The following is a 24365-nucleotide window of genomic DNA, read 5'->3' on the forward strand; positions in this document are numbered from 1 at the left end:
AAACCAACACAGTAGCTCAAGAACAGGAGTCTCTGGTTTGCTGAGGTTTAGTCCAAGCCTGAGAACTGGTTTCCCTTTTCGGAAACGTTTTGCTGCGTAACAGACCACACATCCTCCTGTTTCTCTTAGACTTCGTCCATTCTCTTTTCCTTCTGTTTTCTCTGCATAATCCTCCCATTGGTATGGTCTACAGACTGTATGCCATGGACAGGTTGTCTCATGCTTACTGTTTTAAACATCACAAGAAAAATTATGTTTACACTGAGGGGAAAAATAAAAAGAGTAAAAAAATACTGTAGACAGCACTTAAATGAATCAGCACTGGCAGAGGAGCTCCGGAAACCTCCCACAGACGAAACCCACCACCCATGCTTGCCCTGCTTGAGACTCTCCTCAAGGAGCTTGGGCAGCTCTGGTCACCCCACCGTGGTGTAGGGGGCAGAGGGTTAGCAACCACACACCACTTTTGGTGACCAAGTAGTCCCCAGCGCTGCAGTCAGAAGCCCCCTTTGCCTCCAGGGAGCTGCCTGTTGTCAACAGGCATCCATTGCAGCACAAGGGACACTGGGGGGTGTTTAACTGAGGAACCTCTACCCTGCTCAGGACTTTCTGCCATCCCAGGCACCGTGATCGGCTGCTCCAAGGGTGCTTTGTGAGGGCTGCAGACACCCAACAGCCCCTCACCTCCACAAATTTGCTTTCCTGCAGCACAAGGGTACAGCCCGCACATGGATGAAGCGCGTGGTGTGTCCATGACTAATTCTTGCCCTAAATTTTTTCAGACAGAGATTCATAGCTGCTATTCCTCTCATTCACAGAACAGGGAACACAAAACATTGTGTCCAAAATCATGCCCCGTGCAAGCAATGGCACAGCTGTCACGCCAGCTACTTCCCACAAGCATGGCATGGGTGCTGATCCAGGCACTAAAGCCCCTCTCACTGCCTTTTCTCTTCAGCAAGGAACAAAATTGTTTTGCTCAGAGCTGACTGTCTTTACATTTGGAATACCCAGATTTCAGTCATTCAGAAAATAATAATTTATCGTGTTGTAATTCAATTTCCACCAGGAAAAGCAAAGATTTCCAGTGCTATTTTAGTAATTACATTCCACATCAGCAGTACAAAACTATAGTGAAACCTAATGCAAGCTGGCTTAGTGAATCACAGCTAGCAGTCCTATCAAGTACAGGAGGAAAAAAGAACATTGGAGAGCTGTCTTAAATCTGTTCAAATATGCTTAAGAACTGGGATATGTGAACTGCATGAAATACAAGTAATTCAAACTGATGCCATTTTTGTGGCTCTCCTTTTCTAGCCTGAGCTCAGAACACTTGCCTTGAAGGCAGTCTCCCATACTATTCTCTCCAATATAATTGACTAATGTTTTCCCTTAAAGAATGTGCCAAACAAAGTTTAGTCTCAGAATGAGCCAAGAAAATGCTTCTTGAAATAACAAAACACATCAGAAAATGTTTTCTTTTTAGAAAAAAATCCCAAATGTAACAAAAATAAAGTGTCTATGAAGTGTCTGTTTCTTGAAGTGGCAGCGTATTTCACAGAATGCCTTTCATAATGGATTGATTTAATTGTGATGACAAGTATTCCCCTTTTATTAATATTTTTCAGTATCATCTACAAGATGTAAAAAGCTGTAATTGTTAATGGAAAACAATACATACCTGGCAGAGCTCACATGGTAAAACCAAACATAGCTAGGGTTTCAGTTTGGCAGTATCTTGTACCTCTAAGCAGACACAGTGACAGGCATGCCTTCATATACATACATTCATATACATAGCATACACTCAACAGTACTTAATTAACATACTTGGCGGAGAACTTTACCATTAGTTTTGTCAAAAGAAGAGTTTCCCTTCCTTTATAAAACAAGAGCAAGGAATATCACTTCTGCTTTACTCTAAACATGGTCTGTCTTCACCGTGACAAGTTCTCTAGTTTCTGATTCATCCTTTCCTCCCTTTGTATCTCTCACTGTTGCCTGTATGTAGACTCATGGAAAATTTTCTCCACTTGTTTCGCAAAGCCAGGACTGTTCTCTTACAGTGTATTAAGAACAAAAAAAAAGGTCTTCTCCTGGGCAAGTGGGTTATTCAGTGGCCTCACAGGTACCACAGAGTTGTATTTTATGTTTTTAAAAGCATTGAGAAGGGAGGTGAAAGACTGAAGCACATACTGAGATCCATTCAGAAAATTTTGTCAATAGCATAATAATCACTAGGCCATTCATGTAAGTTTCCCAAGACATGTTCACTACAAGGCATCTCTGCAAAAATTATTCCAGATTTAACACAAAATTTATCTTGCAGCAGGTTTGGATGGCTTCATCTGCATTACTGTCAGCACACAGAGTCACAAACTTACAGAGAACAGCCTCAGTAATCTCATTACTGCTGCAAACTCCTGGAGCTCCGCTTGTGAGCTCTCTGATTTCAGCCGAGAGGCAACACAGTTTATTAATTGGTTTGGAGTCTCCTAGACCTGCACTCAAGCTGTTAGCCTTTTGCTGCTGTCTGCCGAGAATGGTTCATCTGGAGTTAGTAGTGCCCATTACAAAAAACACACACATCAAAAAGTGATTCTTTGGTGTGACTAATGTCTGCTTTCTCCATTATTAAAAAAAAAAAAAAAAAAAAAAAAAAAAAATAGAGAGAGAAAGAAAAAAGCTAAAGAGCTACTGAGTATTAGGATAATGTAAGAAAATAATTCCTTGCCTTTTCTAAATAACAAACTTGTTTGACAGGAGGAAGCTATTACTCGTGCTGATGAAAGAAGGCAGAAATGCTGAGAGAAAAGCTGATATTCAAGTTCTGTAATTTCCAGCCCTTTTTGCTGATGAGCTCGATGCTGAGCACTCTCCAGCCTGCAAGCAGGCTGGCCACTTCCCATGGGAACCCAGAAGCCGCCACCACCAGCAAGTCCATCCAGGGGGGTCCAGCTCTTGTGGTGGTTCCTGTGTTGCTTTATCACTGTTTGCACAGCTTGAGCTGAACTTGCAGGAGCATCTCCCCGTTGTGCAAAGAAGTTGGAGGGGCTGGGGTTTTTACTTCTGTTAACCCGGCTTAGGGACCTGAGCAAACCCCTGAGGGCAGAGCGGGGCAGAAGGGGTCCTGCCACTTCCAGCAGCTGCCAAACCCATTTAGCTGTAGCAGGAAAGTGCAGCCAAGGCTCACACCCGCCAGGGAATTTAGGCAACTGAATTGGCCTTTAAATTGATCTGGGCACTCCAGTGCCCTCGCCCAGGTTGCAGATGACATCTGGGGCAGAACGTGGCCTTGGACATTAAGGGCAGAGGGCCCAGAGAGCCTGGTGTGACCCCACCGCTCCTGTTGCCTCTGCTCCCCCTCCTTTAATCTCCTTCCCCATAAAGCACCGGTTGCTGTGCAGCCTCCTGGTTGAGGAGGAAGAAGTGGGGTCACCGGTGGGACAGTGGGTGTTCCCCTCAGCCACCCCAAGAGGTCTCTGGCATGAGACTCTCCAGGCCTGGACACCTTCCCTGTGGGCTCGGTGCTCTCCCAGTTCCTCCTGCCCGGAGATGCCCATCAAGCTCTCCCACAGCTGGGGCTGGGCCTGACGCACCCAGAGGCTTTTCCTTTTTTTACACACGAGGTTAAGCCAGCATTAGTCCGGTTAAATCTAAGTATAGCACAGGCGGCAGGAGTCACCCACCGCTCCCTGCCTTCCCGGCCTTACAGCACTGACTGGCTCCCCGCCATAGTGCGCTTCTGTCCTTAAATATTAATTCCATTTTATCAGCAGAGCTTCAGGTGTTTTCCAATGAGTGGGTAAAGAGCCAGAATCCGCATTTGACGTGGGAAGAGGAGAGCCACAGAGAGCAACAGCACTTTTATTCTGCAGTAGCACAAAGCCCACACGGAGCCTCCCTCCCTCTACCTCCATTTTGCATCAGGCCACAACATTTTCCTCATTAACTGAGAGTCCGCTGTAAATGGTGTGTTTTAATGTTGTGATAACAAAAACACGAGCAGGAGAACTAGCTGCCTCTAGAGGGCAGGGGACGAAACACTGCAACTCCTTTTGGGGTAAAAATAATTAACTGTATTAAAACCAACCAGGTTACGTTTTGGTTTTTTGTTTTGTTTTGGTTTTTTTTTTCCTAGAGCAGGTTCAGTCTGGGTCAAGTCAATAAATACTGGAATAAGCGTATCTTTAAAGATACGTGGTTATCTGATCATGCAGTCTTGCACATGAAGGAGGTCACTCTGGATCTTACAGGAGTGGTGGATTTGGGAGAAAACTCTGCTCTGCCCATTAGAGAGCAGAGCAGTACATTATTGGCAGTGCAGCCTGCAGTGGGAAGCTGACAGCATGAACAATGAAAATGTCTTACACATGGACATAAAGATGGAGTACACCTGTACACTTGTTTGTTACGTGCGTTTAGTCCTCTGTAAAGCTGTGGAAATGCAGGTGTGGGACCTATACCTTCTACACAGAACCTCCAGAGCAGCACCTGGTGTTTGGCTGGCCATGCTTCCGCGGCACACAACTTATCTTCAAATGATTCAGCAGCAGTTTGGGTTTATTTCTTTTGTTTGCAGGAAAACACAAAGAAAAGAAAACAATTCAGAGGTTTGCTTTTGCAGTAAGAACAAAGTGGCAGTGGGCTAAGTGCACTGAGCAGTAATTATAATAAAACACAGAGCTTCTGTGCTAATGATCCCTTAAATTAAATTCCCATGTGACCCAATATAGGGCCAGGCATGTGCAGCTTCTGTGCTTGGTTGCTGCCCTCTCTTGGTGGCATGACCAGCCTCCAGGAGAAAAAATACAGGATGAAGGTTGACAAGAAGAGAAAAGTGTCAGAACACACTCACTTAGGGATGGAAGAAAGAGTCTTGTACCAAAGCAAAAAATGAAACATTTTCCACATTGGAAAAATAATGAATTGCTTGTAAGAAGCCAGATCTCCTGTCTTTTCTAAGACTTGGTATGTGTGAGATGAGCCAGAACTGATTTGGGTGATGAGACTGTTTGTCACAGGCAAACATTATCCTTTCCTATACATTATTTTATATACCCAGCAACTACTTTGGCCTTCTTCCCCCATAAAAGCAATTTTATAAAAAAGACCGATTTCTGCTTTTTAGTCCCTAGAAGAATATTTGAGCAGACTTCCAAAGCATTGCCTCAATACGTTGCCTTCTATAAAGATTTCCATCTCTAGTGTACATGTATGTACCTTTCATTATCAATGTTAGAAAGGCTGAAAGAAAAGTGGGTCCTGTGAATAATGGCACATCTTTGTGGCAAATTTTAAAGGAGAAGCCTCTGCCTGAGCATTACCGCCCCGCTCAAGGAGTGACACAGAGCACCCAAGTCTTTCCCTGTTCAGACCAGGATTCCTTTGCATTGAGTGACTCCTGGGAGCTGACAGGTCCCCCTTCCCCCTCCTCACACACACAGTTCCTCATGGGTGAGACCCCTCCTTCTTCAGGCTCCGTCCTAGCAGAGTCTCAGGCATCAGATCTTATAAAAATAAGTAATTTAATTGAAAGGTCCAGCAGCAGGGTCAGCCTGGGCTGGGCGCCTCCAGAGAGGAACCTTGAACAAAGAAATCCCTGGGCAATGACATCCTTCTGATCTCTACACCCGCCCCTCAGGCACTCTTCGGGTCTTTCAGACCAATGGTGATTTTTGGTCTGGGGTCTTCTAACACCTTCTGGGATTATTTTTGTGTGTCCAGGCAGGCCGTTGGCTGCTCTAACCCTGTTGATGTGCAGTCTCTGCTGGGGGTTGTCACCTCTTTATCTCCTGGTTTACGCTTCTCATGCACCTGCACTCCCTGGCAGTGGGGAACGGAAAAGTCCTAGACTTTGGGAAAACACTACCAAAACATCAGTGCGTTATCAATATTTCCCTCATACTAAAAGACTAAGCTCAGCACTGTACCAACTGATAGGAAAAGTACTGAGAAAATTCATTCCATTGCATCCTAAAGGCTTCAGGAAATCTAGCAGCTCATGCTAAGTAAAGCTAAGCACACAGCATAAATCACACCATGTTATAATCCTAAGTAATTTATTATAATTAAAATTTACTTATTTAAGCTAACCAACTAATATCTCTTAGCAAGATGGATGTCACCAAATTCCACCAAAATCACAAAAAAGCAAAGTCAATATATGATATAGCGTGCTGCATAATGCATTAATCCTCCTTCAATGGATGTGGCAAAAACATGCCGAATCCAGTTAAATGCTGAATATCTGGGTAATAATACAAAGCCTTGGATAAACAAAGTTCAAAATATGTTCCCCAGTTGAGTTGAAGAGACATGTATGGGAAGTGGGAATCGGACCATAAGCAGTGAAAAGGTTCTCAGTTTACATGGTGACTGGAGTATGCATACCTGCCTCAAAGTAGTATTATCCATGTGGTCTGTGGTGAGAAAAGTGCTTTAAAGAACTTGTTTCTGGTCAAGATTTTTATTTAATTCATCTAGACGATCGAAAACAAGAGGTGTTCAATGGCTCGTGATTACAGTGAGAAAAGTAAAACCAAACAAAAGTGAAATTGTTTAGAGTAGCACACTTGCATTAAAAATTTTGTCACAAAAATGCATGCAGTGTTTAAGAAATCACAGCCATCGACTACAGAAGTGCCTTTTTAAACAGTATTTATTGATAAAGCAATATACATATGAAATGATATATGACAGGTAGTACATTTTTCTACAATGGTCATTTACAATACATTAATGTGTCTAAGAGCCTTCCATGCTGTTTTGGCAATCTTTAATTAAATTGATTCAACCCAGAGAGGGCTGTCAGTTGGCAGGTCTGCTGGAAGTCAGGGCTCCTTCTTTGCCCTGATAAACCAATACCAACTCTAACAAAGCAGGAAGTGGTTTGTTGGCAGACATTATTAGACAAACTGATATAGTTGGAAAAATCAGAGAAAATTTTGGGTCCTCAAACCTGGAAATCTGAAGAAAGGCTTGAGTGACTTAAAGTTTGTCCATTTCTGCCTGTTATACCAGTTATTTAATAAAGTGTATTACATCTTCCAGCAATCCCTGTTCCTTCTTTGTCCTTATACCATCCTGGTTATGATGAAATACCATTCTGACAAAGACAGAAGGCAACAACCTGATTTAATAATAATGGCATAGTTCATTTCACTAATGAGATTGTCTTTTAGCTGTTTTATCTTTGATGTTTGCTTAGGAACATAGCACCAAGAAATGGATGAGTTCACCAAGAACAAAGCTGTGACTCTAATTCTGTCAACTTGCGCTTACAAACTGAAATCAAAAAGCTATTTTCTATATCGTTTCAGTGCTTCCAGTTTATGAACTTACTCATAAAGCTTTCTTTCCTTGGCAATTTTGCTGCTCTTCCACACCATACCCAGGGCCCACTTATCATCTCTTTGATGCTAACTTGAAACATCTGCTGTGAAGAGGAATGCATACCAGCTGCACAGACACAGCACAGGAAAAACCCACTACCTGACTTATCAGCCATGGCATAAGTAGAAGATGGATGAGCCGTTCCTGCATCACCAGAGAGCCCACGTCTAGACACACGTACCACACACACCCTAACTAATGCATTTGCACAGTGGTGGGTGTCACTCTTTTCCTTGCCATTTCTGCAAGACGTTTCCTATTTCCTGAACAGCAGCTCCACCGTGTGATACGTGTGTGTCATGCCCTATAGGGTTCCTCACCTATGTGTTAACGCTGTGCTCACCAGAGAGGGGCACAGCTACTGGCCATGCAAGCCACAGAACCCCCTCCCCAAATCGTTCTGTTGGCAGTTACTTCAGCTTGACCCTGGTTCATTCGCATTCACACTTGAAACACGGATAGCTCATCCAGTGATCCATCAGCTCCCACAGCACCAGCCCTGGAAGGTGCTGGGAACTGGGCTCCAAATCTGGTCGTTCTTCATTTTGGAAGGACTGCTTCTGTCATTACAGGCACCCTGTGGTTGTACTAACTCTTAATGTGGTTAAAGATGCACCGGGAGTTAGACTAATCTGTGTTCCCTGCTGGGGCTGAGAAGAAATACGGAAGAAATGCAACCCATATGTGTCCTCAGTGAGACAATGACATGGGGCTTTTGAAGTTTAAGAAATGATGGCTACACAGGCTTCAAGTAAAGTATAGCGAGACTGTACAGAGGTTCATAACTGAAAAGAAAGAGCAGGAATAAAAATCCATAAAGCCGTGTCAATGTTGGTTGGAAACACAACAATTTTGTCCAAGATGAAAATGAGGTTTTATGTGATTAGAATGCACTCCTTTGGAGCTATGCTTTTGCAGGCACAGCACAATAATGCAGCCTGCTTCCATGAAGGATTATGGTAATTTCCTCTTTTCTCAGATGCCAGATTTTACAACATTACAGCCTTCTAAATAAGCAAACCAGGGTCAATCCAACATTATGTCATTCCCTCAGTACTGGCCTGGACTATATTTGATGCTTTTGAAAACAAAAGAGAGCACTGTTTTGTAGAGGGCAAAAAGGCAATACTACATTTTTTCATTACAAAAGTGTGGCCAATATTTGTTGTGTACATTTCACTTGGATCAGCACATTCCCACATAAACCATCTAGTATGAGAGACTGCAGGTACTTGAGTAACTATTTTAATAAACCTGTGGAAAGTTGTGGACCTTAGTCTGTCTACATTACATTTAAGCACAAATGTTTTTGGTCTATGAGTTCTGCTGCTTCTATTTCTCACATTGCCATCTCAATCATCCAGCCTTCTAGCACATGTACAGATAGTTCTGCAGCTTTCTGGTCCCACAGTAAAGCATTAAACACACAGACATCATTCTCTGTGCGTTCTTCAGGCAATATTTTTGCATTTTATATTATTTTTAAAATCCATCACTATTTCCTTCCATTTTCAACTTAAGGTGTCAATGTTAAGAAGAAATTCAAAACCACTGCAATTACTAATGACTTTAGCATTCATGAAGACTCCATCACAGCTGCCTATATACATCTATATAATAGTATTCATACATAGAAGTAAAGAAGGTTTTGACACCCTCTGAATTGCAAGGCATCAAATCAGGGGCTTAGTTTTCCCTCTACATTCACCTCCGGGATTAAAATATTTTTAAGTGTGGCAGGGTAGTGATGTGTGTTTCTGTTTGTAGTAAATCCTGAAGTTCTACATCATTCTGTGCAAGACACTTTGAAAAACAGGTTTTGCAACACATCCACCAATGCTAAAACCAACGCATATACTGGTGCATCAAGGCCAAAGCAGCTATTTTAGAAGCCCTAAAATTGAGAACTATAGGGAGACACAACAGATAGTATGAATGTCATGCCTGAATCAAGTCGCTGACCCAACCCAGGTGATGCTGGCTACACCAAGCCTCCCTGTTCCCAAAGACAATTTGACTATTTGGGGCCCAAAGGCTGTGAATTTTGTTAAAAAGAGTATCAGCTGGCAACAGTGTTTTAGGGCTCCTAACGTGCCTTCCCCCACCCTGAAATGTGCCCTTAGGTGCCTGCAGGGTAATGACATGTTTATTGAGGCACCCCTGCTCCTCAGCATGGGCTCAGTGCCATGGCCAGTTTGCAATGAAGGTGTCCCCACTCCACAGGGTCAGGCAGCGCCCTTCCTCCATGACATTGTATACTTAGGGCATAATTTCCCACTTGACTGATCTCTGCAACTTCCGTTGCTCCCCCTGGAAGTTTCCGAAGCTGGATGGTGATTTCAACATGACAGTTTGCAAGTGACATTCTCCAGAGTAAATATAAAAGTCTAAGAGACCAGGGTGTGAGATAAGGCAGAAGGAAAAAAAATCAGCAAGTGCCTGAAGGGAAAAAGTGTAAAGTCATCAATTAAAGATGAATCTATGCTACTGAAACCAATATTCATCTGATTTACATTGCAAAAACTAGTAAAGAACTTCAGACTGACTGAATTTTTCTTCTTACAAACTGTTCAAAACCACTAATACCAGGGAAAAAAGTCCATAATACCTTTGAGGAAGCACTATATTAGATGTCCCTTGATTGCTAAAAAGGCATTACAAGAGTCAGGAGGGGAATAACGAACTATATAATGTGCTGTGATAGCATGTTCTGCCAGGAGAGGGCATCACATTATTCGTCAAAGATCATAATGAAGTTAAGCGTTGTTGTACCTTGGATGTTTCCAGGGATGGGGCATCTACCACCTATCTGTGCAACCTGTTCCAGTGTTTCACCACACTCAATGTAAAAAATTTCTTCCTTATATATAGTCTATATCTACCCTCTTTTCGTCTTAAACAACTACCCGTTGTCCCATTGCAACAGGCCCTGCTACTAAGCCTGTCCCCATCTTTCTTATAAGGCCCCTTTAGGTACTAAAAGGCCACAACAAAGGTCTCCCTGGAGCCTTCTCTTCTCCAGGCTGAACAAACCCAACTCACTCAGCCTGTCCTCATAGGAGAGGTGCTCCAGCCCTCTGATAATCTTCGTGGCATCACATCCTGGATTATATATATATATATATATATATATATTTGTATAATTTTTTAATTTATGGATTCTTTCTGTCTCTGGAGAGACACAAGGGCCATTGCCAGTGGGATCTTGCTCCTGACATTCCTCCTCTATGATCTCCATCGCAGCATGTCTCAGATCTGTGGAAATAGGTGGGTGCTGAGTCCTATCCTCTTTCTCCTCACAGCAGCGGGGCAGATGGGCACACACTGGGAGCAGGAAGCCAAAGGCTGGGGAGAAGACCCTCTCAGGCAGGCAGTGACAGCTCCTCTGGGAAAGAAGTTCAGCAGGAGGCTCAGGCCATTCAATTGGGTTTGGGTTTTTTTAGCGTATCCCACATTAGCTACACTACCCCACAAATACATAACTTTCAGCTTCTTGGTCTTCATTTGAGATGCTACCATGGGCATGCAGAGAACATGCCAGAGCTGCAGATGGGCAGATGGTGGTCTCTGTAGAGTTTGGGTTGCTCTGACTGCTGCAGACCTTGTCTCAATTTCCACAACCAACCTTGTCCATTCTGTGGGCTTTTTCCTTCTGGGCAGCTGAGTGTTCATGAATGCCCAGAACTGTTTTCCCTGTGAACAGCCACGAGATGGCAAAATTCTCACCAGCATTGCTCCCAAGCCTGCTAGCCGGCACTGAAGGCTGGAGCTGTGTCTGCAGGAAAGGAGAAAGTGCAGCATTTCCATTCCCATGGGATTAGCAGCTCCTCGGAATGTCCAAGGGTGCCTCTCCAACAGCCTCCAGAGAGCAAGGACTGCACATCTGGACATTGGAAGCCTGAGGCAGACCATGCAACTGGTCCCATCAGGCATGAAACACCCCAAAATGTCCCTGACACTCACTAGGCCTTTACATCATGATGGCATGATGATAGTCCTGAAGGTAGCCTGCACTTATTATTGTGCTGTTCTTAGCTGAGACTGGTCTACAAACCCCAAAAGGGGAGAAAGCTCAGAGAAGACAGACAAAGATGATGTGCTTACGAGGGTCAGAAAGAAACCTAGGAATTGGTCACAGCTGTTGTAAAGGATGTAAAGGATCTTAACACCAAGGGGATCAACAGGGAGATTTTGTTGTCAATAAATGGCAATTGAGAGGGTCAACTGTTTATGTAAATAGCCTAAATAAGCAATAGAAAGTATAATATTCCTGAGCCAATCACCCCAACATAAGGGGAGTGCACATGTGGCTCAGCCCAACATACAACACAAACACCAAACAGCCAACAAAAAGGACATTGAAGAAAGCAATGGGCTTGAGCTGGCTTCAACTCACCTATGCCTTCCCAGTGCCTGGGGACACCCAGCATCACGACACCAGAGCATACGGGGACTGGTAATGGGAATCCTGTTTGTATTGTGGATCAGTTGTGTATTGCAACTGCTACATTGTGTTGTGTTGTGATTTCAGTGCTTTGCTGTACCACTCTTCTCAATCAAAACCCCATGTACTGTCAAATATCTTCTAATAAGTAAATTTGGTATTAAAACATGAAATTCACCTCGTGTGGACTACCTAAAAGAGTATTGGACCAGGCCATCTCTCTGCAGTAAAGACGTTAGGAAGTGAAAGGAAATGAAGGTGTTACAACTGCTGCCTGCAGGTGCCAGGTGGGTGCCTGGGACAGGCGAGATCTCTGACAAATGTGCTCTGCAGAATTTGCTTCCACTCCCTTCCCTGCCAGGGGAGCCCAGCTCCTAATGGAACACCTTTTGTGTGTGCTGAAGCAGGTCATTAATTTACACAGGGGGTATTTCCACCAGTAGAGAATACCAGCGCCAGGTTATGACTGGCAGGAAGAGGCTCCAGTGGGCTGTCGTTGTGCCACCAAATAAATTAAAGACTTTCTGACCTGCTGCAGGCCTCCAGCAGGCTGTTGTATTAGGTGGTGTGATGTACACGTACATACAGACTTTGTGTTTCTCTTCATTGTGATCCCACAGGTGGTGGTGCTGCTGCCCAGTGGAACTGATGCTCTTCTCAGTCCCACAGCTGCTGAGAACTGAGATCCCAAGGAAGCATGCCTTGCCTTGAAGCCCACCTCCTTACAGGTCTGAAGTCTATGGCAGTCAGCTTCACAGTTCTCCCTAGGAAGTCCAGGTTTCTCAGTTCTCATATAGTTTAAGCACTGATCCTGTAGGACCACCTCCTGTCTTGCTCAGAAGGTGAAACAGGAGGTGTGTTGCAGCTGCAGCAGTTTGGACTGAACAAACTGACACTGTGTACAAAGCTGAAATTTACAGAAAGCTTCCCAGTAAGTGGGCTTCCTTATGTAGTAACCAGTAATGTGGAAGGCAATGATCAAGGTAATGTTATATTTTCAATGTGTTTCAGGAGCCCCTTGGTGCTCAGGATATACACACATCTTAAAAGTAACCACTTTCACTAATTACCACCTAATGAGTTAGGCCAGGTAAATAAAATTTTAGTCCTTGCTTAAATTTAAGTCCTTTTTCTATAGAACAGTTAATTAGGGGAAAATTTTTACAACACTGTGTGTAATTTGCTGTTTTCTTTTAAACTAGATTCTGCCACTGTGTTTTGTAACTCTTGCCAATTAATGAATATTTTGGATGAAGTTTTAATTAGACAAAACTCTTCTCAGGTAGTTAGTGACCAAAGTGGTAAAATTATTCCTGTCTGGGTTTTTGATGTTGTTGTTGGTTCATCACTATTATTATTCTGCACTGCTCTTGCATTTACTAAACCAGTTAATATCTATATGGATAACTTAATTTTCTGAGCTAACTTATATTACTTTCTGTTAACACATGAGATGGAGCAAAAAATAAAAAGACTAATGGGGCATCTCAAATGAAACTTCCTAGACTTACCATTCTTGCAATAAATCATATTCCTATTTATTATTCTAAACAATAGTGTAAATTACTATAAAAGTGTCTTGGTGTCCTAACACACAGTACTAAGGAAGGATTCTGAGAAGCTTTCAATGATCATTCAAAAACGAATGGAGCCAGTTACATTCTTATGAAAGAGATTATTATCTTCTACTGCTTTCAAATCAAGCTATCAGCAATCTCCAAAACACTCATCAGATTTGTTCCTTTTCCTAAAAATATCACAACAATTTGGCTATTCTTGGACAGGTCAGAGAGTGTAAAATTATTATGGAAAGTCAAAGCTTAGCGTCATAATGGAGAATTCATCTCTCACATTTTATTAGACATTTATTCACAAGTTAAGGCCTCAATTCAAAGCAGTTAAGCACATCCTTAGTCAGAATTCCAGTGGTACAAGCTTAATCAATGTACAGTGACATATGTTTAGGTGATTTACCAACTTAAAAAAAACAGGTCAGGTTTCCTCCATCTTGTGATAAAATCTTATATCATTATATCTGATCTACTGCTATTTGGATCAAAGTGTAGTGTTTGCTGTAAAAAAAACCACCAAGCACTGAAAGTTAATACTGCACAGTCAATTTGATTGTGTTGATTAAAAGAAGTATTTATATTAAATATGAATGTTCTGCTGCAAGAGAAAGCTGAGTATCGATACCATAATTTTCTTGTCAATGGTTTGTTGAGTAGAATTACTTAGGTTGTTTATTTTCCCCATCAGTACTATGCTGGCAGCAGTCTTACAGGATTTCAGGCTTGCCATGAAGTGTTAATTAATCCTGCATGTCTTGCTGAGCACTAGAGCAAACAATGACTTTGGCTGCAGGAGTGGATATTTTAATTTTGGGGGTAAGTATATTAAGAGGAAAAAGCACTGCACAACAGGACAGCTTCAGAGGGAGAGTTTAAATAATTTCTCTTCACTTTGGGAGAAGGAGCTGAGTCCTTCTGGCAATGCCTTTCCCAACCAAGAAAGGTCTGTAATCTCTGGGTTACTGCATGGGACCAGGCTTTACTCTAAGGATGCTGGCTGGGACAAATCAATCTCTCCCTCCTCTAACAAGATAGGCAGAGGAAGGGCTTGGGCTTTGTCCAGGTGGGGTTTAAAGATGAACACTGAACTACTCCATACCAACAAGCTCAAGGCCCTTCCTGACATGACCGTTTCTGCCCCAAATCTGTAATATTCATGGGAATATGATATGGAGGGAGGGAGTGTTGATAGTAGCTGATCCAGTTTTCCTAGGAAGGTGATCTTTGCCCCTCAAAACCTGTGGGGTTTCACATGGAATTTAAGCCTTTGAATTCATTTTTCTTTTGATCAGAGGCCAAGTCTATGTCTCTAGTGTTTGTAGGCTTTGATTCAGCTGTGTAATTGAGGCATTAAAAATGAATACTTTTTTTTCTCGGGACATATTCTTGGGTTTGAACATAACCATATGTCTCAAGGATACGATGCCCCTACAACAGCCAGTTATTGTAAAATATCTGTTCTTTTCATTCTTGCATATTCTCTTCCCTTACACTCTCACTCCCTGTTACTCTAATTGGCAAATGTTGTAATAACGAAATCCAGATTCACCTGAGCCTGAGCTAACACTTCTTAAATTTTATTTTTTAGTGTCCTTGTAGTCATTTTCTAAACATATCACACGGAACTCTGCCTAAGGCTTCTTTCAGCTGAACAGCCAACCTTCCTCATCAGGCAAGCTACTGAAAGGGCAAGAAATGCAAATCTGCAAAGCACTGAATAATTACAGTCACAGAGGGGAGGCTGTTTTCCCAGCTATCTTACCACCCACGTAGACATTTAGATGCTAAGTTACACTTGAGAAAAACCTTTGCAAAAATTGTTTTGATAGCTATACAAAAAAACATTCCTTTAACTCCCCTCATTGTCGGCATTGTATCATAAACACTACAAGACAGACAAGAGACGCAGATTATTAATATGGGGAAAATGTTGCATAGTCATTAAACTTTTGCTTCCTGTCCTCACCTGGCAAGCCACAGGTGGACCCAAAAGCTAATGTTTGGCTCAGGGTCTCAGCACTATTAGCAGCGCAAATGTGCTTTTGGTCATACAAGACCTGACTTCTGTCTGGCTGTCTGAAGTTCCAGGTAAGTCCCTTAAAAGAGCTTGGGTTTTTTTTTCCCTCGTTGTTTTTTAAGTCTTACATTTCCAAATAATTTATGATCTGGCTTTTTTTTCTTTTGTTTTGTTTGTTGAAGGGAGGTGTGATGCACACACTCCTTAAGGGTCATACGCCTTAAGGTGATTGTAGAGCTCCTAATGTGGAACATGCACATGACATCCTGATGTGAATGAGAGCCTGTCTAGGTGACACAAAAATACACACACACCCTGTGGTTACTGGATTCCCACAGCAAGCAAAAAAAAAAAAATCAAAAATATCCTATGTACATCAAAATGCACCACTGTTTCAGAGAGTGCCGCTCACAAACAGAATGTGATTCTGGTGAGATGAGGTGCATGGTGAGGTGTCACAGGGGCGTTAGTTAGGACCCTGGTTTCAGATTGGTGGGAGATCAGTGTTTTTGAGAGCAAGTAATAGATAGGGCTAGTTTCATTCATTTCCTAAGACAGCAGCTTTATCCAATAAAAGAAAAGGAACTAGCATACAACACTTATCTTTTGACTGTTCAGTTCTTCTGATGGTGAAATTTCTCAAAACTTATCTGTCTTTAAAGAGTCTAGTTGTAGCTTTGAAGAACTGTTTGGGAGTTGGACTCGGTAGTCCTTGTGGGTCCCTTTCAATATGAGGTATTCTATGATTTTATGATTTGAATGCACTGTGGTGTTAGGTGTTTTTTTGGCTATACAATGATTAATGCAAACAAACCGTAAAGAAATACGCAGAACAAGGGAGCTTAAACCTACATGTCATGTTATAAGCAGCTCAGCACTTCTAAAAGGCCCTATGAAGCTCATGGTCCATTTCAGACACCTAGGAAGTTCCCACATATCTAAGGCTATTGGTCCTCCTAAAGCCAACCTGTTTCTTCCTGCCTTCAGTTAAAAAGAGTTACATTACTGTATTGAGCTGCTTTTCCTTGCTAAGTTCCTTCTCTGAGAATTTTTTCAGGTACCTGTCTGGCTCTTTTCACTTCAGTCACCAGGCGTCACAAAGTTTTCCAATATACAAATGAAAGCTAATTATGATTCTTCCAGCTCAGAACCTGCCCTTGAAATGCCTGTTCTGAGACCTAAAGACTTTCTATGAACCTATAATAAAAACAATTAAAAAATCTAATATAGATTATATACATGAGAATTATTGGCTGTCCTAATCAATAGTGTTAGATAATAATAATTTGTGTTATTTCAATTGGTTCATTAGATTTTTCATTGTTGAATAATTCGTGGGGAACACTGGCATTTAAACAACAGTTTTAATTTTTTTCTCTATTTTTAATTCTGGTTTTATAATCCTAAATAGTTCTTCAAAGGGTAATTCAACCTTTGAGATAACTATTTGGAGAGAACTGATAATGAGCCTTACTCCTGGCTGTCAGAAATGGAAAAAACCCCACCTGCCTCACCTGAGGCATGGCCTGGAAATGTGTCTTAATTGTATTAAAACTGATGAACCCTGTGGCGTGTAGGTCCTGAAAGATCCAAAATCCTCTTGTCACTTCAGAATTAATCTTTTACCTCCTGTACCCCTGGTGGCTGTGCAGCTTATGATGGATCAGAGGAAGACAAAGTTGTGAGTTCATCAAGTCCAGAACATTTTTCTGTGTGATGGCTTACAAGAATGTACCGTGTTCTGCTCCAGAAAAAGGCTTTTAAGTAGATACCACCAGTCTGCAGCAGATGCAGAAAAGGAATGGAAGCGGAATAATTATTTTTGCTACACACAGGCACATGCTGCTTCCTGACAGCCACTTCTATAAGTATTTTAGTGGGATAAGGCTGAGGCAGAGGCAGTAACATAATCAAAGGGACTGTGGTGACTGCAGAATGAACAGCCAGATGACATGTCAGTAGAACTAAGATGTGGTGGGACTGTGATGTGGGTAGAAGCCCTCCAGCAGTGGCCAGCAGGGATGATGAGGAGGCATGTTCTTCCACATGAGGGAGCAGCTGGGGTGCGTGGGCATCCTCCATGGGATGGGTGGAAGGTGGGCGAGATTGAGAAGGTCAGGGCGGGGGGTGAGGGCAGGGACAGGGGTGACACAGTGGGGTGGGAGTAGGGTGTTACTGACCTCCAGGTCAGTGAAGGGAACAAAGAACATGAAAAGTCTCTGGTCACCCACCCTCATTCTCCTGGGGGACTTCAAGCTCCCTCACATTGGCTGCGAGTGAGATGTGGCAGGACACGGTCTGCTGGTGAGATTTCTGGAGGGTGCTGGTGACAACTTTGAGGTGTAGGTCCTGGAGGCACCAAGCAGGGATGAGGCAGAACTGGACCTGCTGGGCGGTAGCAAGGAGGAGCTGTTGGGTGAGGTGGTAATAGAGGACAGCCTTGGCTGTAGAGACCGTGAGATAGTGATGGTCAAGATCTGGGGCAGAGTGAGAATTACCAAATAGCAGAAGACAGACCTCAGACCTTAAGAAAGAAAACTTTGGTATGGTCTAAAGAAAAGAGAAAGTAAGGGGGTAGGGAAAGGTGTGCGATGCAAAGGACATTGGTTCAGATTTTCAAGGGCCTCACGAAAAGAGCAGACATAACTCTTTTCCATGGGACAGGAATTTTAGCATTCTGATAACTTCAGACGAAAAATTAAATAACTACTTCATATGAAGCAAAATGGAAAATCCTGTCATGAGCTTGAGAGCTGAACTTCTTTATTTTGGAACACCTTAAATTGTATCTCTTTAAAATGTTAAGCAGGAACATGGCAATTAGAGTTCAAGTACTTTTATTTCTTCATTCCTTCCAGTAGGCTGAGCTCCCTGATTAACTTACCTCTCCCATGACACACAGTCAGCAGGTGACTCCAAAGCTGCATTACATATTTCTATCAGGAGGTGCTTCAGGTACTTCAGAAGTAAACTGAAAATGAAAGGGACACTTATTACAACCCCCACAATTGTCCACAGTACTATAAAATAGAGATGAAGTATAAAAAATGTTGAAATATTTCAGGTACAGGCAAAATAAAACTCCAAACCAAACAAACCTCACAACAAAATGCTTCAGTTCACCTCAAACTGACAAATGAAAATACTTCACTATTTAGTAAAGTTAAGAAGGAAGTTTCTTTTCTTAATGAAAATTTATTTCTTACTGATTTTTTTTTTGGTTGTAGCTCCCAGATGGTCTTTGTCAGGCACTAAATTCCTAGAAAACATGATAATTCCCTTATGTCATGCTGAAATAATGGAAAAATCATTTTGGCTTTATGCTTATATGTACTTGGAACAAATACATATACCCCAAGGGACTGTATCCATTCTAATTACATTCAGTTTACTCAAAATGATGACTGAAGTTACTCTTACCTGGCATCATTTATCTAAACGTTTATGAGTTGCTATATCTAATACTCATGATACACTCCTGTTCATTAATAATTATTTAGAAAACATGGATTCATATCCAAACTTTCAAAGATGGTAGAGAAAGTTGTACTTTGGAAATGGTACATTTCTTTAGCTCATTAGAGATTCACAAATCTCAGTGTTTGTGAGTTGATAGATGCAGAAGTTTAATGGGTTTGGTTAATTTCTAATTTTTATAAGATAACAACATTTCCAAGCCGACAACTGATACCTACTGGTCATCTTGATTTTCCTACTCCAGCAGCACCTCATAACCCACCAGATTTCTTCCTTGAAACAAAAGCTGTCTTTAAGGGTCACAGTCTTTGATTTTGTGGCTTTTCTTGAGCGGTTCATCAGAACAACACTCCACAAAAGGGACCAATTTCATTCAATCCTCCCCTTCTTGAGTGCTGTCTCTGAAAGAGCTGCCCCTGCAATGGAGGAGGGAGAGGCATCCCATGGGATCCCACTTCCATCAGATCAACAGGTCTCTCCATGACAAGTCAAAAACTCCTCCACTCTCCCAAGACCTCCCACAGTTACAAGCAATGAAGCATTTTACTGAAAAGAAATAATATTTAATAAAAGCAGTAATAAACCCCCATATAACTGTTTGTCATGGAAAGATAGGTAAGCAATCTCATGTAATGTCTTTATTTTCTAAATAGAAGATCTATCATCAGCCAAAATAAACTCTGAATTCATTATTTAAGTTTGCCACTCTTTTGCCGCAAGATGACACAAGGCACTATTTTGTTTTGTTCCAACTTTACCATGAACCCCTGGCATTCACCCTCAGTTTAATATAGGTGTGTACTCTGTAAGTCAATGTGAATGATCCTACAGATTGGGAAAAGTGAGATTTTGTTTACTTGCTTGCATGTCAACGTTTCCTCAGAGAAAAAGAGCAAAGTGAAATTTTAAACAGAACTTTTTAGAGCTCCTCGCAGAACAAATGCAATTTGTATGTTATTAAATATATAATGAATTTTCAGGAATTAAGAGGAAATTGCAATTATTTTACAAATTCTTATGGTACACCTAGCCCTACTATTTCTTAAAATCTCTTTCATAGCATTGTCTCCTGTCTAACCTGAGAAAAATACAAAAGAGAACGTAGAGGTTTGTTGCAATAATTGTGCATAGCACTGGCTTTAAACAACGGAAAGTAGTAGATTTGCTATCAATATTGTAACACTGTCATCTGTGCTGGTCACAGCTGCCTGGCTAGCATAATTAGGAATACCTAGTCGCTCCTTCCCATACACCAATATTTTGATCAACCACCTAGCTTTTGCTGACAGCTGCCTCTTACAGCAGTAAGCCACCCAAGCAAACAGGCAGGGTGGTAAATCTGGGACATCGTTTAGGCCTGTCTTGATCTAGGAGAATGCAAGTAACTGGTTTTCAAATCACTAAACCTTTATGTGAGTTAAATATTTTTAAAAGTCAATTTGTAGAACATCTTATTTTGTCTCAGATTTTAAAAAATAAAATAAATTTAAAAAATTACAGAGATGTTTTCATCTTGTTCACTAGAGAAAGACATCATCCTGAGGCAGAAAACTTCCCTGCGTATTTTCAGGATTAACAAGATGACCAGATGTGCACGTCATAAAATTAAATAACATGCAAGGACTACTTGCAACAAAGGAGTCTTACCAAGCCCTTCCTGCAGCAGTCCACAAAGGCTGTGGCATTTTGCTTTTCTAAGGAGTATGAAAGATGTTTCTTTTTATGAAACTCTTCCCAGACACGTCATAAGGAGGACTAGCCTCCCAGACATATATAACTTAGACCTTAGACTTAAGCTCTTTCACAGCCACTTTTCATTCCTCTGATGCCTTTTCCCCTTCATGCACACACACAGATGCCAGACAGAGACATGAAGACCTTTGCATTTTGATCATTCTCCAGAAATAGCCCGAGGGCGGAGTTCTGTAGATTTTTACCTAACCCCTCTTAATTGCTGTTGGGAAGATGGGGTTGTAATTTGATTGTCTTTGTAACAGAGAGGCAGCTGAGAACCACAAAAGTTTACAGCCTGAGAGAAAAGGTGAAGAACAGTTTCTGCTGGATATTTCTAAACAAATTTTTCTCTCTCCCAATACTCACATGCGTGGAAAGCTATGTAAATGGAACCAATTTTATGACAAACATATTAATGTTTCCTTAATTTGAAAATGAAAATTGCCTGAAATGATAAGCTAAATTAGATACAATTTGAGCAGCCTAAACAAAGAAAAACTTAAGAGACACACTGTTTTGTCCTCAGCAGCAATCCCAGGTGTTGAGTAAAATAATCAGATTGCAACTGTAGCCTTGATAAAGCTGCTACAGCATCCTATGTACCTCTGCACTGCTCCGCTGTCCCACAGAGTTATTTGTTTAAAATTTTTTTTCACTTTGTCCTGTGTGGGAAGATACAATCTGTAACAGCAAGTCAATCATAGGGAAAAAAAAAAAAAAAAGCTGGTGGCTTCAGTGACAAACCATTGGTTTGGTCTTCATGGTGGAGGACAATGAAAAAAGAGGTGGTGGTGGGCATATTCCAGGATTTTAATCCTTCCCCTTTGATAATCTACTTTTTAGCCTGGTTCTCTAAGTGCAAAATGAACAGTTTATGTTTGCTCTCCTCCCACTGCCACCCAGTTTATGATTTATAGATTGGACTTTCAGCAGTACTTGATATATGGGAAAACTTCGGATTCTACACTTTCTCTTATATAAAGGAGAAAAGAAATAAAGAGGGAGACCCTATTTCTTCAATAAAAAGCAAGATAACAATCTAAGCTCTGTTCTTGGTACATGAAACAGAATCCACAAAAGTAAAACATTATGAACACCTCACCTCTGCAAAAGCAATGCTGAGGCTTTGCTAGATGAGTGAGAATCCAACCACCAAATCTTTCAGCAACACCGTCTGTTTGGCTCGGTTCCTCATGCCCTGGCCGGGTCTGTGTCCCTGAAGCAGCTGGTGCATCCCAGGAACTACTGGCAAACTGACAATGCATTCGTAATATAATACTTGCACCAATATAGCAGTGCACTTAGTATTATTAGTACTCTAACACACTTCTAGTTATTTTATAAGTAGGGTATTGCATTTTATAGAGAAAATTATAAAACTTTTGATTTTCCTTGACACAATTTCTAGATTTGCAAACCCTAAAGTTTCCAGCAGAGTCGGGGAAACTGCCTGTGGTTCAACTCTCTTAGAGTCGCTTGTATTTAGCTGTTCTTTTCTCTTGAGTAGATAAATCCTGATCACAAGATCTCCTTGATCACCAAAACTAAGTAAGAAGAAAGTTAGTTAGTTTTGTTTGGGTTCTTTCTTGCAACTTCAGTAGTAGGCCATAATATCCTTTTTTAGGAACTGTGTGAATGGAGAAATAAAAAAACCCCATATATACCAGAAAATATTTTCTAAACCAGGAAACACCAGAAGAAAACAGCTGAAAAAAGAATTTTTCCTTTCTGCTGATTGTAAAGAAAGGGGATACAAGAAAATAATTTTGGATTGACTCAGCATAAGACAAACCTCTTATAATAATCTTGTGTTTAACTCATTCACTATCTTCCTTCTATCTTCAAAGTTGTGCAAGCTGTGAGCTGGCAATATTCTTTCCAAATGAAGACACAAGATATTTCTTTTTTACCTTCTTGCAGGGAATTGTAGGAAAACACTGTTTTGGACCTCTCTGCTCTGAAATTGACTTAATGTCAGAATACCTTATCTACTTCCTTGATTCTCCCAGTTTTTCTACAAATGTTCTTTCTATTTAAAGTCTTAAAGAAAACACACTGTGAAGATTCTAGATTGGTCATTGTTCAATGTGATCTGTTTTCTAGACAGGAATCATTAATACAAAAAGCAGAAAAAAGTTATTGAAAAATTATAGCCTGGCCTGAAGAGGTAGCAGTTTTAATGGGGATGGTAACAACAGGAAAATTAGTGAGGAAACCCTTTCTGGGACACTCACTTGATATGGAGAGTCTTGCCCTGTGCCAGTAGCAAAACTGTTCAAGCATCCACATGTATGTATAAAACACTGTCTTTTTTTTTTTTTTTTGCTCCCAGCTTGTCCAGTTCTGAACATCATTCACAATGTACACCAAGTCTATCAAAATTGCTCAGGTGTGTTTTAAATTTTTTTGCACCTCTCTTTGTTCTTCTCTCCATTAGTTGTGTATTGGGCTACAGGGCAACACACCCCACATACGTCACAGAATCATAGAAAAAAACCTCGAAAGATCATCTGGGCCAAACTTTTGTGGGAAAGAGAACCTACATGAGATTCTCTAGCACTCTGTCCAGTTCCATCTTGAAAACCACCAGCAGTACCATATCCCTTGGGAGGTTGTTCCAGTGACTGATTGTTCTCACTGCACAAAACGTCGTTCTTATGTCAAGTTGAAACTTCACCCAATGCAACTTGTACCTAGTGCCCCTTGTCTTCTGCTTGTGGCTCTTTGTGAAGTGAGAGCCTCTGTCCCCTTTGTAGCTAGCCCTTAAGTAGCTACCCCTGGCATACTGTGATGAGGTCTCCTCTGAGCATCCTCTTCTCCAGGAAGAAGAGACCCAGGTCCTTCAGTCTTTCCTTATAGGGCAGGTTCTCCAATCCTTTGATCATCTTCATGGCCCTCGTTTGGATTTTCTTCAGTCTGTAAGTGTCTTTCTTGAACTGTGGGGACCAGAACTGGATGCAGTACTCCAGGTACAGCCTGACAAGTGCTGGGTAGAGTGGGATCTCTATCTCTGCTAGTCATGCACCTGTGGATGCAGCCCAGGATCTGATTTGCCTTCATTGCTGCAGTGACACACTGCTGACTCATGTTCATCTTGCTGTCCACCAGGGCCTCCAGCTCCCTTTCAGCAAGGCTGCTCCACCACCACACAGATCCCCGCTGTACTGGGTTCTTTGGTTGTGTCATCCCAGGTGCAGGACTTTGCTTAGCTTTTGAAGTGACTTTTCTGGATTTCCATTTCCTTGGTGGTGAAATAGTTCTAATGATGCACACTTTCTTTACAAACTGCTTTCTGCAGATGGAAGAGGCTCTATAAGAGGTAAGTGACCTTGTTATGGAACAGGTCCTCAAGCTGCATCCAAGGATGCTTTTATTTTACATGATTTTAATTTGCATATTCCAAAGAGTACCTGTATATGAGCTGCTTTATGCCTGGAAATGTATGATTCTTCCAGGGCGGTGATTACTTTCTGACGTGTGGCTACTGGGAACAAGTTCAGCTCCCTGGCTATCAGCATTTGGAGAGCATGGGAAGAAGGACAAGCCAGAGTGCAGACTGCAACTCCCTTTTCAGCCTCGCATCTCACTGATCTGCTGATCGCTTCTTGTATTAAATCATTACTGTTTGAAATCAGGTAGTATAATTTTGCCCACTACGCTATTGTTTGGAGCTAAATAGGCAGTCTGTTGTTTCTCTGGATGCCAAATTCCATGTTGCATTGTCCAC

At 41.7% G+C, this 24365-nt stretch overlaps 1 protein-coding gene across 1 annotated transcript; it reads right to left on the reverse strand.

The window, feature by feature from the left end:
• Positions 1–1991: 1991 nt before the first annotated feature.
• On the reverse strand, positions 1992–23529 carry TICAM2 (toll-like receptor adaptor molecule 2). Its single transcript, XM_014942468.1, is given in 4 exon segments — positions 1992–2183; positions 2267–2337; positions 2340–2379; positions 23425–23529. Coding segments are annotated over 4 exon segments (408 nt in total).
• Positions 23530–24365: the final 836 nt, after the last annotated feature.

The sequence above is a fragment of the Calidris pugnax genome, unplaced genomic scaffold (assembly GCF_001431845.1).
Source record: "Calidris pugnax isolate Ruff unplaced genomic scaffold, ASM143184v1 scaffold59, whole genome shotgun sequence".
NCBI classification, from domain to species: domain Eukaryota; kingdom Metazoa; phylum Chordata; class Aves; order Charadriiformes; family Scolopacidae; genus Calidris; species Calidris pugnax.